The sequence below is a fragment of the Acipenser ruthenus genome, chromosome 3, assembly GCF_902713425.1.
Source record: "Acipenser ruthenus chromosome 3, fAciRut3.2 maternal haplotype, whole genome shotgun sequence".
NCBI lineage: Eukaryota > Metazoa > Chordata > Actinopteri > Acipenseriformes > Acipenseridae > Acipenser > Acipenser ruthenus.
The window spans coordinates 88,602,137-88,620,275 of record NC_081191.1 but is presented as its reverse complement, the minus strand read 5'-3'; the positions used below and the strand labels follow the sequence as shown (position 1 = coordinate 88,620,275).

Below are 18,139 nucleotides of genomic sequence, written 5' to 3'. Positions count from 1 at the left end.
GTGTGAAAACAGAATCTGAACAATAAAAGTCAAACTGTTAGCATGATTACGCCAACTGCTGTTAAAAGCAGCAAATAAGGCAGAGGTATTTTCTGTGAAATATTTGTGTCAGAACACAGCCAGGTACAGCCATGGAACCTTGGTTTGCTTTCAGGCTACTCCCCCTCCTTCCAATTAGAAATGGCTGACCATGTTCTTGAAAGACGTTCTTCTCTGAAAGATAAAGAAGAGCCACTTACAGAGGTTCCATTTGAGGCCGGTGGTTGTGGTCTTGCAGGGCCCCCCCACTGGAATAAGGCTGCACCAATCCCCCTCCAATCCCGTGTTCACATTCAAAGTGTGCCGTTTATCCTGCCAGGGAAACAGAGACGTTTGTTTAATGTACAGATCGTTTAGTTTGGAATGCAGTTACACCTGTTATGAAGACCACCTGTCTGTATTGTTTGCTGCAAATGCCCAGAGCCTGAATGTTGCAGAGCAATTCCACAGTAAGTAATGTAACAACTAGAACAAATCTCTTGCTCTTGTTCTCTTACCAGCTTATTCATATACTGGCTGTGCAGAATAAGAAATGCAAATAACCAGTAAATAAATGTTCCCTTTGCTTTTGTTAAGTATTCTATAACTGCAATACTGTTCATAAAATTACAAGGCACTTGTGAAAAAAAAGGAACTTGAAATCTGAACAGTTACAGCAGGAACGATTTCTTCTTGTTGGCTTGCTGGACTTCCCTTGCTTTTCAGATCATCACAGATTCTATTCTCACTGTCCAGTTTTACTTTTGCTGCTTTCAAATGGTTAATCATTTTCCCTGAAAAATATTCAGATTTAGGGCACTGCTGCACTTACATTATATTACTGCTTGTTTAACTGGCATCTTTCCATTCCATAGCCCTTCAATCACGTTCTCTTTGTGATTCACACGATAACAAAACTAATTCAGAAACACACTAATTATACAATACACACAGTACAAGTTTATATGAAAAAAGAAAGTTTGACTGGGGCACATTTCCATTTTAAAACTAAACAACATCCAAGATGACACAAAAAAGGAGAAACATCAAATCTGTCACTTGATGACACCACAAGTGAAGCTCTGTAAAACAGGAAGCTCTCTGAACCTGTCAGTAAATACAAAAAACTTGACAAGCAGATCCTATAACTCCCACATACCAGTGAAATAAAAGAGAAAAAAAGACAGCCTGACAAGTAATCCTGTCTGTACCTGACAACCATCGGCACTAGTCAATTTTAAAATAAGATGTACTGTATATCACACTGTAAAATGTATATTTCAGGGGTTTAAGAGTTGTCATGACTGAATCACCTATGTATTTCCATACTTGCAAATCGGAGACCACTAATAAGAAAATGTTAAGAGGTTCAAATTTTATTTCTCAATAAACATAAAATGTGGTGTCTGTGAGTGTCCGTACTTCACTATTAGCACCCTGTGACAGAGATCGAATGATTCTTGGTGTTAGATCTCCCTCTCGACCTGTGAGGGCACTGTGTAAAAGGAACAGAGTACCCTGGACTAAATGGCATGACAGTTTATTCCCAGGGTTAGGTGGAGGTCGGTCATTTAGAAAAGGGGCGAAGCTACGGTATCCAAACTCAGTGACCCAGACGGTAAACGGTGTGGCATCTGAGGATTGGAGGAGTGGATGCGCTCGTTAACCTAGGGGTCATGAGCGAGGATATAGATAGGGGTCATAGCGGACGTGATCTGTTCCTTTTGTGAATGGTTAGGAAAGAACCTAAAAGGAGTCCCTGCATGTAATAACCATGAGTGTTCTGTTAGTCTGTCTTGTAAACATTGTTTGTTTGTTTTGTTTGTTTCGTTTGTTAAAAGATTACTAACACGATCCGGAGCTGCAGCCCAGCATTAAACCCGGACACCAACACTTCACTTTCCACTGAGAACTGTCTTTTCACCACAAGCACTTAAATCACGCACCGTAGAAACTGTGTCTGTGTCTTTGTGTTTTGTGTGGGTGATAAAACTGGACTTTTTGGTTGCGGGTCAAACCCGTGGGATTTTACAAAACCGAAGTGATACACGCCGCTGTAATCACTTCCAGCATTATTATTTACAGGTGTTTTTGCCTTAAGGCTCTGGACATTGTAGTAATTTATCAATAAACACCCTTGCCCCTGTTAGTAATTGTCTGTGTGATTTGTACCTCACTGCACTCACCCGTATCCACTCACCACTTTGCCACACACCCTCAAAAGCTTTGCTAGTTCACTTTAATTCATATTTATAAATTAGACATCACATTTAATTAATTTATAAAATGCTGTCAGTACATTACCTCAAATCTCAAGTTAGTTATACAAAGCTATTCATATAGAAGTCTAGGATTCACACAGTTTGCCATAAAACACACTGTCTGTAACATTTGTAGATCACATAAATTCAGTCATAAATACATTGCTAGTTTGGAATATAAAACTGTCACACCCATCTCTATGTCCAATACAGCAAACAGTTTTAGGGTGGATTTTATTCATGATAAAATCAACTTTACATTGTTTTTCAGTACAGGAAGCATCTTACCACTGAAATTATTACATTGTATCACTTTGAAAACCAATACAAAGCAGCTTCTACATAATCAAAACAAATATCTGTCTAATAAAAAGTGACAAACACCATATGTTCAAAAGTGAGCTAGGCAAGGTTGAAGTATGTGAGATTTACAGACCCTGTTAACACTATGAATCTGATGCAAAAGATATCAAATGAATTGGCATCACGCACAAATCTAGATTCTGCAGACCAGATAACGAAGGCCCATAATATATAACATTTTACGTAGCTACATTGCTTATTGTTTATTTTTATATATATATATATATATATATAAAATTACAAATTTGGTTGAAAAAAGTGAGTTTTTTTTTTTTGCTGTCTGCCTGCTCATGTGTGTGTGCGAGTCTCTCTCTCTCTCTCACTTGTTCTGTCTCCTTCACCAGTTGCTACTGATGTTCCCTTTTCATAATGGAATCCTCTGTGCTTTCAAACTTAAAATGTAAATGAGGCCACATCCGGTTATGCTGACCACTGGCACTAGTGCTGACAGAAAAAAAAAACAGGCAAAGCATTTCTCTAATGGGGGTCCTCGAGTGGCTCATGCAGTTAAAGCGCTGCAGCTGGGAGAGAGGATGAGTCACACAGCTTGGACGGCACCAGAAGCAGAGCTGGTCTCTGTTCTCTAGGATCAGTAGCCCGCCCACCTCTGCTCTGGATTTCTCAGTTAGGTTGCAGCGTAAACATCTCCCCCCCCCCCCCCCCCCCCCCACAAACCCAACTGGCTGTAAAACACACCCCCACACAAACCCTACTGCAGCTATTTTGCATTAAGTTTTATAAGGAATAAATAAGGTCAACATGGTAAACAAGTAAATAATTATTTCTCTTTAATACTTTAAACCGTGTTCTAAGTTTTTTTAAGCACTGTAGATATACATTTCTAAAACTGCATTCTTGAAAAATACATAATCTGATTTTTATGAACTCCCTGAATCTCTGGAATTTGTATTTGCTTGCACTGAAAGAAATACAGCATTGGTCACCTTAATAATTTTGAGTTCACTGAAAACATAAATGAATGAAAAATAATAATCATATAAGTTATAACCACACTCTAGTGTTTCAGCAAAGGCACCCAAACCAGAGTCGACCGCTCTGTTACAGCACCACTGGACGCTCTCTCCGCACCCAGTCCCCGAGTCCACAGCTCGGTCAGCAACAGAGGATTCAGTTACAGAATTCAAATACAGTAACCTGCTTTCAGAACATCATAACTGGCGGTACAGCACCTTTTATAACTTAGCTCCGCCCCTTTATGCTGAACTGGGTACCGGAATTTATACACATCTTCAGCCGCACACCAGGACCAATGGGCACAGACAAACAACAATCACAGGGGAGACACAGGAGGCACCACACGCAGGCTCAGATAGAGAGTAGACAAGCAAACAGCGAGAAATACAGAGTGGGAAGGGAACACAATACAGCAGGAATTACAGTACACAACCACAGTAGAAACAGTAGGAATACAGTACATAAACACAATTACATGGATCGCTACAATACTTTTAGAGCTTCTTAATTCATATCAGAAAGTCGCTGCGTGATTAAATACTGTGTGCATTGCTTCTAATCTCCACTCATTCCCAGCACACAGCATCACTTTTTGCAAGCAACGTCAATGAATTCACCTGGTAAATTCACTGTAAAACTGAGCACTAAAGTCTCAAATCGAGAATTGCCTACCGTCAAACAGACAGATATATCAGATTGATAGGACAGAAAGACTGATAGCAGAAAAAAGAATGACAGAATAACTTAATACCACTTAATTTACCAAAATGAAAATAATTTATTAAGGATGCAGAAAAAACACATTCACAATACGCTCTGCAGCAGCAACCTAACAATATGTCTGTGTGTTACTTTATGTTTTCATTCCATTATGAACCTACACAAAGGGGAAATACATAAATATAATATTGTTTTGTGTAAAAGAGAAAAGATTAAAAAAATACATTATCTGAAATCAAATGGACTGAAGCACAATCTCGTAAATGCATCATTGTATTACAGACTTAATAAAAGTGCAAATGCAATGAAAGTGAAACATAACATTTCTGTTTTGCAAAACAAATAAAAATAACACTACATTTACTATTTAAGAACACAGTATATATAGATATATATACAGTTCCGGCAATGTCTAAATCAGATTGGCAGATTTTACCCGAATTGAAGTCAAAGTAGATGCTACAGTCAGAGGTGAAAGTAACTTTAATTTCTTACCTGCGCAGTGTTATTTTAAACGTTAAAGTGGTACTCAATGCTGTACTTGCTTACGCATTACTAAACAACTTTACTGCTAATAAAACAGGGAATCAACAGCAGCACTTAAACTAGGCACCCAATACAGGAGAAAGAAATTAGGTTGAACTGCCTGATTTGTATATGGAACCAAACTTGTCAAGGTCATGGGGTGTTCTGCACTAAATAGCTGTGCAAAGAGGACCTTTTCTGAATTGAACATCATGAGGACAATCAATTCTACAAAGACCTATGTTCCCAGAAGCAGTAACAAGAGATGCTGTATTCCTGTTGCATTTCTACGCACTGGGTAAATCGTGACGCAATGTGTAGGATTTGCACACAAAAGTCGTCAACATCCAATATACTTTAATAGTTTCTCTAAATTACAAATGAAAATAAATGTATCAGTGTTTGCCAAAGAGAGAATGTATTAGTAAAGAACCCAGCTTCTTAATGAACTTCCTTTGGGAAGTTTACTGATACTTATTGCAAGCTCGGCAATACTTCTGCTAAACACAGATGGCTTACCGCAATTGTGCTTTGTATAAGCAAAGAAACTTTTCATGGGCATGAGATGTTCTCCTCTAGAGTAAGAGCTGTATTTAAGGAAATAAAGAAGAAAGCCAAAAAATGGACAACTAAATTGATGTTGACATAGCAACAAAGGGGTTTAAATAAATAAAGGACTGAGTTTCTGAGTTTACTAGAGATAGCTTTTATATTATAATGAAAAAAAACAACATGTTTTCTATGTTTCAATACCCAATTTCTTTTCAGACGTTTCTTCCTTCTCCTGCCAAAAGCTTTTTGTCAATTTGAGTTGCATGATGATCAAGGGTTTACCAAAGATGAACTGCACACTATTAGGCTGATAATACACAAGCATTTGATTTATCTTAAATTGGCAATCATTTATTTGTGTGTCAGTTACAAGATTGTCAACACATGTTTGATCAGCAATCAACATGTTAAAATAGACCACAGGTTAATTTTAATCAATTTAATTGACCATTTTTAGGTGTTCAGCAAATTATGTTTTTTTTTTTGTTTTGTTTTTTTTTTAAAGTGTGTTTCAAGCATCTCCTTCCCTTTGTCCTAAGACTATCTTCACTTAATATATATATATATATATATATATATATATATATATATATATATATATATATATATATATATATACACACATATACATATACTTTTTATTTTTAAAGATTCCTTTTAAGATATTAAAAGACTTCAATCATGACCCCCCCCCCCCCCCCCCTCCTTAATTCTTCTTCATTCTAGGCCAAATAAATTTAGTTCTTTCAGCCTGACTTCTATGTGTCAATGAATACAGTGATATAAATGCAATAGATACTAATTAATTTGTCACATTCTTCACAGACTTATTGGCTAATTGCTAAAATTGCACAGCTGGAATGCTATTTACTCATTGCGTAAATAGATTGAATAATTGTTCAATCTATTAAAGCCATGCTCTAGAGAACAAAGCAGATAAATTATGCAGAAGCCAGATAGGAAAGTGCTGCCTGACTGCTACCAAGGGGATGCCACGTTTTTTTTTATTACTGTGTCCCAGTTTTTCCATACAGAACAAGGCCCACAGCATGGTAGTCTAACCATTAATTATTATTGGGAGCATGTTAATGGTTATACTCTGGTGTGCCAGATGTACCTGGAGGTTAGATGTACCTGGAGGTTACACATAGTGCTGAGAGCTATATTGAGACCACTTAAAAAAGTCACCAGGATGTGATGACTGAAATATAAAATGAGACTAAGTGACTTCAAACAAAAAGTAGACTACATTAGTTAAGTAGTTCATACCCATACACGTAAGGCTTTGAAAAGCATTGTTCCCTTTTATTAATCTGAATTGTTATCCCCTTTGTTGTTGTAGTACTCCACCCCCAACCCCTGTTCATATTGCAATGGGTGGGTGGGGGGGGGCACTGCATGGGATTTCGGCATTAGTTTTGGTCCCATGCATCTGCATGGGACTAAAACTCATGCAGAAATAACTGCCTTGGAAATGTGACGGGCTTGTTGAATTATGTTTGTTTTGCTAAGCCATGCCTCGTAAGCCCCATGACACAGCAGGCATTCTCAGTTGCCAGCCTCAATAACCATGTCCAGCAAAATCTGAAATTAAAATGAATTCAAATAAAATATTTAAATGGAAATTCCAACATCCTCTTCCTAATCAACTACAAGTCTTAATTAGTGAAGTGAATATTGAACACAATTCAGATACAATATGTCTGTGCACTGAAGGGTTTCAAGGAAACTGTAAACTAGGACACAACTCAGGGGGGTACAGCTATTGGTAATCTGGTAAACTGCAACTTTTATACAGTGAAGAACACTGATTATACTGATCATCTAAAAAACATTATAACCTTAATTAGATTGACTACCTGAGCATTGGCAAATAACATTTAGATTGTAATGGAACAGCACAGCTTAACTTTCACCTTTACCATTGAAGCAAATGAGCCTGCTTCTCCACAGAGCACAGATAACAGAACACACATGAATCCTTTTTACTACAACGCCACAGGAGACCATGACTTGAATCATGTTTTCTTGACATCAGGCGACACCTGGACCAACTTGTGATACATGCTGTGGACTGATTGCACCCCCAAGTATCTTCAGGCATTAATTGACAATGACAGATGACCAATCTAATCCTAAGCAGTATATGCTATCCTTTTTGTTCTGTAGCTAATAAGAATACGTCTTTTTAAAAAATTTGGTGTCAATTTACTCACTTTTACAATTATACTGTATTTTTCTGTTTCATCTTAAGTGTATGTTTTATTTTGCTCAGTTACAGTAAGTGACATCGTTTAAGTAAATATGCACGAAACTGTATTTTACTTTATAGTTCTACAGCTTTTTTGTACAGATTTATTGAATAGATTTGATTGAAAAAAACAAACAAACAAAAAAAAACCCAAAAGTGTTAATATGGCAAAGTTTGAAATGTATAAGTTTGGAAAGGAAATACATACTGAAATGAAACTTATAACATCCTTACCGGCTTCAGCAGGTAAGCCAAGGAACAGCCCTGAATGACCAACACTGGGAGGTCAGTCATGTGGGTGGCATGGAAGAGAGTCTCGACAGTAGCCATGATCTGGTCAAACCGTCCACCGAGTCCTCCAAGGGTCACTATGGTATCGACCTACAAATTACAAAGGAAGTGTATCAATTACAATATCATCATACAATATTTAAGCCTGTTTGTAAAGGCAAGTTTAGACTTTAATTTTCATTGTGTTAATTGCATTTAGCTTTCACCTAAACACGTGCAAAGCAAACATTAGAATTACTAAACCTGTAGCTACTGTAGGTTGTGATTGACGAAATTGTAACCTGAAACTGCTTTTAAGGGGTGACATTTGATTTTAAACACTCCTGAAGCAATCTTTCTGTAATGTGGATGCAGTACTGCTGTTTTAGCGTATAAAATAGGGTATCATATTGTGGCAAAGCTATAGTCCTACCAATGCTTTAATAAACTGAAAAAAACAACAACGGTCTGCTTTAACCTGAAAGCACAGGAATGTGTCCACATCTCTGGGGTTTACTGATCTGACTGGTGGTCGACATGAACTCCTGCACTGTTTGGGGCAGCAGTGTGGAGTAGTGGTTAGGGCTCTGGACTCTTGACTGGAGGGTTGTTGCTTCAGTCCCAGGTGGGGGACACTGCTGCTGTACCCTTGAGCAAGGTACTTTACCTAGATTGCGCCAGTAAATAACTGTATAAATGGGTAATTGTATGTAAAAATAATGTGATATCTTGTAACAACTGTAAGTCGCCCTGGATAAGGGCGTCTGCTAAGAAGTAAATAATAATAATTAAAGGCACCAAGTTCCTAAAAATCAATTATTCACTAAGTGCATATTAGTCTTTTTATTTTTTAAAAAAATTGACAAAAAAATATGAAAAATAATTGAAATGGTGGTAGTATTTGTACATCCACCACTGTTTAGATCAATTGAATAGACACCACTGTCTCAAAGGGTGCGGTAAGAGTTACTTGTAAAACAATCTGTGTCAGTGAAACAGTTAATATTCACAGGACTTTACTAACAATTAATTGACAAATAATTTGAGGCTATGAACCAAATTATAGGAAATGCTCTGTCTCCCTCTACAAGCGGCAAGATTCAAAATCAAATGGTATTTTTTGTTTTGTAACAAATAGGTATTTATAGAGATCATAAAAACATTTGGGGTAATTACCAGATTTACTAGTTTCCAGGCAGTTGATTGGTTGTGATAAGTTATCCTACATACTTAAAAGAAGGGAGTGCCTATTTACCCTCCCCTTTATGACAAATTAACATACAGCCATTCCGGGAAGTAAGTGTGTGTGTGTGTGTGTGTGGGCAGGTATTGCTATCAATGTGCAGACAAAATATGAGAAAATGTCCTAACAAAGATAGTAACTCCTGAAAAAACGATGTTGTGGGGACATCCCCACTTTGTAAAACACCTTTTTAAGAACTAAATATGCCTTCAAAAAAAAAAGGGGCAAAAACATTTTGTTTGTTGTCACCTTTCACACTGTGTGGGGTTTGGTCTGACTGGAGTTAGAAATAGTAAATAAAATTATAGTGAGAGTCAATGAGAAGTCCCCACAAATAAAGGAATGTAAACGTACGTGTGTGTGTGTTCTGGCTTTTTTCAAAAGGTGGAAAACAAAACTTGGTATGACGGCAAAGCTGAGAGTTTTAAAAAAACAACCATGATGAAATCTGAGACTGCACCAGTTGGTCCATTCCTTGCTCCTAGGATACTTGACATGCAGCATCGTTAAAAATAATGAAACCAATAGAATACATTATTGGGCAAAAGCCCAAGGAAAAACAAAATGCTAATATAATTTCATCCAAAAGCTACTGACAGCTTATAAAGCAACAAATTGCAGTTATTGTTGTTCAAACTGTTTTCTCATTTGATGCAGCCATTTGTTATTTAAATGATGCTTTTGTCCTGTGCTATGTTACTAGAAAAAAAAAGAAATGCAAATTATCGCATCAGATTTGTGTGAGTGGCTGGATAAGTCTGTTAATGAGCACTTAATTACATGCATTTGGTCTATGTGGTAGGTCATTGGAAAATGTATGTATATATGGGGGTGGGGGGAAATAAATTGCCTTCTTTTCACAATACAATGGATTACGTTTCGGGCGGGGTTGTGCTGGTGATGGATCAAGATTTTTCCACATGGCTGATATGTTTTACTGTCCCACGTAGTTGAATAATTCATTTGGGGGGGGGGGGGGGGTGTCAAACACCTAAAACCACCCCCCTAGCTACATCACTGCCTGGATCGATAGTACGCTGCTTCGTGTTCAAGACTGTCCAAGATGAAACAGGTGCTGAAGTGATGCAGTACTGTAATTAAACAGACAGAGCCTTGTAATCCAGTTTGGAAAAGTGAATCTTTCTTTTATATTCCAGGTCTGGTGACCTAAACAAAAATCCCGCGGCAATACACAACAATGTGTACTGCACGGGGTAAACAATAACAGGCTTGCAGTGCCAACTAATAAACACGATATCTGACCCACAATAATACATACACGGTCACCAGTCCTGGGTGCGTGCAGTAGTGCTCTTGGTGGGTGATACAGTTTATTTAGTGAATATTGGTGAAGTGTCATTCCGGCTTAGTGCTGGCCCTTGGCGACAGCTCCAGAACTGTGTTTGTTGTCTGATATAATGTGCAAGACAAGACAAGACAAATACAAGACAAAACAAACACCACAGTCCTTCTCAGTTTATTTACACAAACTAGTGCGAAGGAACAGATTGTTATTCTCCGTCCCCTTTTATGCTGTCACACATGACCCCTTGGTAAACGAGTGCAACCGACTCTCCAATCTGCAGCTGCCATGTCATTTCCCTTCCAGGTCAATGCGTTATTGCAACGGAGTCCCGCCCCCCTTCCTAGCTGGCTGACTTCTCTTGAACCCTGGGAAAAAACTGTTATGCCAGCCCATCCAGGGAACTCTGTTCTCGCTGCTTAGCGCCCTCACAGGTCGGGAAGGACATTTACAACCAAGAATTGTTGTATTTCTGTCACAGTAACACACACAGTTTACAAAACAAACTTAATTATAACCAACCCCCCGCTAAAAACATGCATGTTTTATATATATATATATATATATATATATATAAAAGATCCTAAATAAATAAATAAATAAATAAATCCTTAGCCCCGCCTAGTTTTCATCAGTTGTACTATATGACGCTAGCTATACAGTTGGGTTTAAATACTTTAGTCCCAACTATACCCAAGAGCTACTGTACTGAGTTAGTTAAATTTAATTTCAATCACAATCCATGTATATAACACTTCTATAGACATAGGCTAAAAAAAAAAAGTAAAAAAAACAAAAACACAAAATAAACCAAAACGAACACAATCACACTCACACACACACAAACCGTTAGCGAAAGAAATCGACAGCCCCAAGAAAATTGAGAAAACAAACAACTACAACAACAATCTGGCAGTTCAAAAATCTTTCTTCTAGTGGTTGCTCTTTACCTCTATACTCTGTATAGTATGAAGAAAAAATTCTTAGTAGTAGTGGATGTGGTATAATAAATGTATTAGGAACACACAGATGTTGTCAATTTATTTCTAGTTATTTTGAAAGTGTTTTTACAGAAACAGTCATTTTTGTGGGGTTAGTGGAAAAGCACTAGTATTCTAAGTATGCCAATAAGTTTCCATTTGTGTATTGAGTTTTTTAAATTTACATTAACATTTGCAATTCTCTAGGTATTAATTATAACTTATTTTCCAATGCCGCTGTATGCAAGAAAGCTTTAGCTTTCATAGCTTTGCACTAACTGTAAAGCAAATGGCAGAGGCGCTAAATTAAGGTATTGATTATGTAAAAATGTCATATATTTTTGAAAAAGCACTTTGTTTATGAATTGTAAAGGACACATCATAATTATGGAAAGGGATTTATGCAGTTATAATTACCTTGTTGAGATTTTTTTAATGTATTTTTTTACTAAATCTACTAGGTTTTAGTTATGCAACCATAATGAGTCTGTATGTCTGCTGAAGGTGGGTTCTAGTGAGATATTTACAGCTACTGACACTGAATCAATTTCCAAGAGAACGTACTGTCTGGTATTTTAATTTCGGTATGGAAATTCACACTTTACAGCTCCCTCTGAGAGCAAATTGCCTCCCTATCACCAGGCAGACTCCAATACAGTTGGAAAGTGTACTGTCAGCTTATTTAATTTCATTAGAAGTTCAGAGAGTTCATCAAGTTCAGCATGGCTTGCATAAACCCCTCCTACCTAATATATCTGTCTTTTTTAATGCTTGCTTCTTTCCTATTTTTCTCACTGAGCAAATGTCCAACATCCCACAGCTCTCAATAGGAGTTTGACAATAGCCTTACAATGAAGTTCAATTATAGCCTTCTTTTCCATTAAAGAGCCCCTGTCTGTACCCTGTTGAGTGAGAAATGTAGTTCTCGTAATTAACGTTTAAGACAAAACAAAGACCTGTTTATGGAAATTTCACCTACAGGTGCTGGTATCCCAGACGAAATAAAATATGTTCTGGTTTTCACCCAAAAAAAAAAAAAAAAAAAGTGGCATAAAATGTATTTTTGATACTGTTAAGATGAAATAAAACATGAACAAAGTACTTTTGTGTGTTTGAAATGGCATTGCAGCTGTAGAAGCTCATTGGAAACAAAACAACTTCTGCATCTGCTTCTTTGTGCTCGTCTTATGGTAGTTTTAAATACAGCATGTTGACTTTGTCCTAGTTGTGCTGAAATTGAGCATTGCCCACAATGAACAAAATGTTGACAAGCAGGCCAGCCTCTCCTTGGGTATAAATGGAAATGGGAGAATCTGAATCACTAAAAGCATACAAAATACACTGCACAATTTGATACACAGTTGGAAATAAAATTGCAACAAACACAATACACTTTTTCCATTACATTATAAAACAAGGTATGCTGACTATGGAATCATATCATCTTGACATTTCCTCCTCCCCTTTTTATTCATTGTAGGTCCTTTGTTATTCTTTCATGCTTCTTTGTATTCCTCATAGTGAACGTGGGTAGCATTCAGTGAAACCATGCAGTGAAGGAAATGGGCCATTCTGTTGGTAATTTTTGTGACCTTGTTACACCTATCAATTGCTTCTGTGCTAAAACTTTCTACATAGACAATAGTACACCTTCTTGAATTCAGTATGAAAAAATAAAGCTAAAACAGAACGTCCATATAACCAACAAGACAGTTATTGTTTTAAAAACTCACTTGCTCCATTTGCCAGAAGTTATTTTTATATATTAATTTGAGCTCCATAAATGATCATTCGTTGTAATAATTATTATGTGAATTGTGAATCTGTCAAAGTCAGCTTTAAAAAATATATATTCTAAACATGCTTCTCATCAGTTTAGCTTGTTTAAGAAGTTTCTTGACATTTAATACACAACAGGTGATGGGACAAAAAACAAAAAAGGCCTGCTCCTATTTGTTATACTGTAGTGTAAGAAGATACATTCTTGATGAGCCATATGGAATTCAGCACTACGATTTACAATAGAGAGGGAATTGGGTGGGCTGGAATGGCTTTTGTATTTTGTTATTTTTTAACGTAGGCCCTAATGGTGTTTGTGGCGAACCTCCTGATTACCTGACGTATCTACAACAACTAAGGGTGCTGCTGTTTTATATACATATATATCTATCTGGTTGTTTTTAGACATCTGTTCGCCCATGGATGCTCTGACTTCAAAAAAACTAAATGTTCAAAATATGTAATAGAAATGACATTACATTTCTATTTCCCCAGTAAAACAGTTTTTTGAAGGTGCGAACTGGTACCTGTCCTTTTTATCTGCTGTTGACACTGATATTTGATCTAAATAATCATAAGCATTAGTAAGACCTCATCTAGAATATTGTGTTCAGTTATGGTCACCTCGCTACAAAAAGAATATTGCTGCTCTAGAAAGAGTGCGACCAGAATTATCCCTGGTTTAAAAGGCATGTCATATGCAGACAGGCTAAAATAATTTAATCTATTCAGTCTTGAGCAAACAAGACTACGATCTGATTCAAGCATTGAAAAAACAATGAAGCAAATTCATGCAGACCCGTGTTTACTATACTGCACTGACGAAGGCCAGTGGCCGCAATGCGTCTGCATTAATTCGCTTCATTGTTTTTTTCATAATGATGTTATAATAATAAATATATAAGCTTAACAGCAGATACCTGGTGAGTGCTTGACTTTTTACGACATTCTGTAAATTAGATGAAGAACCATGGTTAAATTCATTATAATATCTAGCTATTGCGTAATCTATATTGTTGTTTCTTATCGCTGCTTTGTGCTCTGCAATTCTGATTTTTAGATTACGTTTAGTTTGTCCCACATGGATGACACCACAAGGACATTTAAGCAAGTAAACAACATGTGTCGAATTACAGTTGATAAAACTTTTTATAGGGAATTTGCGTCCTGAGTATAGGTGTGAAAAAAACGTCATATTATAAGTGTTCGAACAGTGACCACATCTACCACATCGAAAGTTACCGTGTATTTCAGATTCATTAAGCCCGTTTCCAGTATCTGAAGGTGTTTGTACACAGATGAAACCAATTTATCTTTAATATTACTACCTCTTCTGAACCAGATTTTTGGTAAGGAATTAACGAAAGTTTGAAGTTGAGGGTCATATTTCAGTATTTTCCAATGTTTGTATATTATCCTCTTGATATCACTGGACATGTGATTAAATTCAGTTACAAATGAAACACTATCAGATTTATTTGTATGGACAGTTTTATTGATTGTCAGTAGCTCTTCTTGATTTTTGATTTCAGTTCGAGAGCTGTATCCATAACGCGTGTATTGTGGCCTCTATCAGGAAAGCGATCATATATTTCCAAAGCTTTCGTTTCGAAATCTGTTTTTTGTTACAGATACACTTAAGTCTTAAAAATTGTTTGTATGGTTTCTAATCAGATGTTTAGAATGTATTTCTATCTGTGGGTTTTCTAAAGATAGATATAAGTTTTTTTACACCCATAAAAAGTTTTAATAACTGTAAATCGACACATTATTGTTATTATTTATTTCTTAGCAGACACCCTTATCCAGGGCGACTTACAACTGTTACAAGATATCACATTATTTTTACATACAATTAGATTATTTTTTTACACATAATTTTTTACATACAATTACCCATTTATACAGTTAGGTTTTTACTGGAGCAATCTAGGTAAAGTACCTTGCTCAAGGGTACAGCAGCAGCTTCCCCCACCTGGGATTGAACCCACACCCCTCCGGTCAAGAGTCCAGAGCCCTAACCACTACTCCACACTGCTGCCCTTGTTGTTGTTTACTAGTTTAAATGCCCTTGAGGTCTCATCTATGTGGGACGAACTAAACGTAATCTAAAAATCTGAATTGCAAAGAAACAATGAGAAACAAGATTTCCATTACACGAGAGTAGACGTTAAAACTTCATGCTGATTTGAACTCGGCTCTCGCCAAGATAACTTAATCTAACTTCATCTAACTTAAAATTGATGGGCATTGAAAAAGTTACAATATCGGTTAGAGGAGGCAACATTATAAAACAGCTTTTGAGAAGGGAAGCGTTTTGGATACACACATTTAATTCTGTTGAACCTAATGGACTCAATGAGAAACTTGAATTAAACTCCTGTTTATAAATTATAATTAATTAAATTTTTCAAAAAGATTACATTTATTTTAATTTAAATTAAAATACGAATTATCTATGGGCTTCGTTTGATTGTCTGATTGTTAATTACAAGTTTGTTACCTTAAGCATTTGTAATTATTACCTCTGAAGTATCAATCTCTGTAAATGTTTTAACATGATGACATTGTTAGCACCTGTTTTTAATTTAATTAGTGTTAGTGGTGGTGTTGTAAGGGTAAATGATGATCACCTGTTGAAATGTATTTCAATGTATTACGCTACTTCACCACACTGAAAACTAACAAACCTAATGAAGAAATGTTTGTGTAAACTGCTCATTATTTTGAAAGATCTATGTGAGTGCTGCCACACCTGTCTTCTGTTGGACCAAGTGACTTTATCAACTACTTCAGAGACACATTTCTTTTTTAAATAGTTTTTTTCTTGTGGTAAGCACCTTGTCATAAACTTTTTGTGCACAAATGACTTTTTGATTTTGTTTTACATTTTCTTTTAAAAATTAATGAGTTAGGCTTTTTATTCTTGTTACATAGCAGCCCACATTTTTTATTTATTCTTTTGATAGAATTTGAGCCTCTTCAGCCATAGCCTTTATCCATAGCTATGCCGCAACAGTAAACTTAAGTGAAATGCTGTTACATAGCTCGCAGATAAAGGAAATGGAAGAAACAAGTGCAACAGTATGATAATACTAAATAAAACAAGAATACATTGTCCATTGTATTTGAATGTACCGTAGTGTCCTTTTTGGCATGCAAACAAAAGTTTTTAAAATCAGTACACAGTGTGAACTTGCATTAACAAGGAACAGGAATCACAGCTAACGACTGTACCAAATAGTTGTAGAGACGCTGCATGTTTTCCTTTCTTCACATTAAATAGTTTAGTTACACAATTGCTATCGGTTTTCTGTTCCTTTTTGAAAAAAAAGTTGAAAGCATTCATTCACTGGACGGTCCCCACAAATTAAACTAATCCACCAAAACAAAAACCATCACTGTACCATGCTGTCCAAGAATAATAAAGAAGAATACAAAAATGCTTTAATGTGGTACAAAATATAAGTAGAACATATTTACCTGTAGATCCTTACTCTTTATTTCATCCACTAGTATGCGCAGGCACTTGGTAAAGTCTGTTAGGTCTTGATCTTCAGTTTCTATAAGCTTGCATTTCTAGTTGGTCGTATTAGGGGAGAAAAAAAAAAGAGAACTGAAATAAATCCACATGAATGATCTCACTTAAAGACCTGGAATGTATTTGCCACTGGTAGCACACTGTTAAGTTAGTATTTCTCTAATAAATGTATTATTATCCATATAGGAAAATTCAATGTATGCACGGTAGATCACTTCTTGTTTTCCCAGTTTTAAAGGTGGTGTTTGTAAAATAGATAAAGTTGTGAACAGATGTACAACCTGAAAAAAAAAAAAAAACCTCTTAATTTGTTTTCAGTCTTTTTCCCTTTTACGGAATGAAACTGGCACACTGGTTTATAGATGTGAATGTTGCAATGTCAGGGATGGAAATAAGACTCCTATTGCATAGCAGTTTCACCCATTCCAGGTTTTACTATGATCTTGATTTGCTACAGTGTATTGGAACAAGCTCAGATGTGTCTTAATAAACTAGTAAAACCAGGATAGGATCAAATTGCTATGTAATGGGAGTCTTATTTACATCCCTGAATGTGAATTCCTTTATAAAAAATAAATTGCATACTGTAATATGGGTGTTGTTTATTATTTGTCAAGAAAATACAGGATGTCATACTTTATACACTTAAAATGGTGGGGCTCAATTAAGTATTTCACATTGACATTTTACAAACAGATAATCTTTAACGCGAGATCAATCAGGCTTACCATAACCTTTTAAACTCCAATTTGGAGCGTTACTGGTTCTAAATGGACCACCAATACTGACAGTTAAAATTACAAAACACTTCGTCGTTTTAACAAAAGGATCTGCACATGCGTCTTTTATTAGAAATAATTGGTTGACTGTGCTTCCACCTATCCACCTATTTGCAAATGTATTTGAGGTGTGTGTGTGTGTGTGTGTGTGTGTGTGTGTGTGTGTGTGTGTGTGTGTGTGTATGTGAAGTGTAATTATAATGTTTTTACATTTTTTTTGTGGGTGTGACAGAGCTCGAATGATTCTTGGTGTTAGATCTCCCTCCCGACCTGCGAGGGTGCTGTGTAAAGGGAACAGAGTACCCTGGACTAAATGGCATGACAGTTTATTCCCAGGGTTAGGTGGAAGTTGGCCATCTAGAAAAGGGGTGGAGCTACGGTATACAAACTCAATGACCCGGATGGGAAACGGCATGACATCCACGGATTGGAGGAGCGGATGCGCTCGTTAACCAAGGGGTCACAAGGGAGGGTATAAATAGAGGACGTATTGAAAGTAATCTGGTCCTTTGTAAATGGTTAGAACAACCTGAAAGGAGAACCGGTGATGAGTGTTGTTTTTCTTCATCTGTCTAAGTA

The 18,139-nt window shown here is 36.5% G+C and overlaps 1 protein-coding gene across 4 annotated transcripts in view; it reads right to left on the bottom strand.

Annotated features, from left to right (window-relative positions):
* Positions 1 to 18,139, bottom strand: part of LOC117394347 (thiamin pyrophosphokinase 1) — a 125,236-nt gene that overhangs the window by 29,990 nt on the left and 77,107 nt on the right. For all 4 annotated transcript variants that reach the window (XM_059018705.1, XM_033992519.3, XM_059018711.1 and 1 more), the window contains exons 6-8: positions 16,724 to 16,819; positions 7,900 to 8,046; positions 240 to 351 (exon numbers count right to left, since the gene is read on the bottom strand). In XM_059018705.1, the coding sequence (XP_058874688.1) occupies positions 240 to 351; positions 7,900 to 8,046; positions 16,724 to 16,819 (355 nt within the window). The remainder of the gene's footprint in view (positions 1 to 239; positions 352 to 7,899; positions 8,047 to 16,723; positions 16,820 to 18,139) is intronic.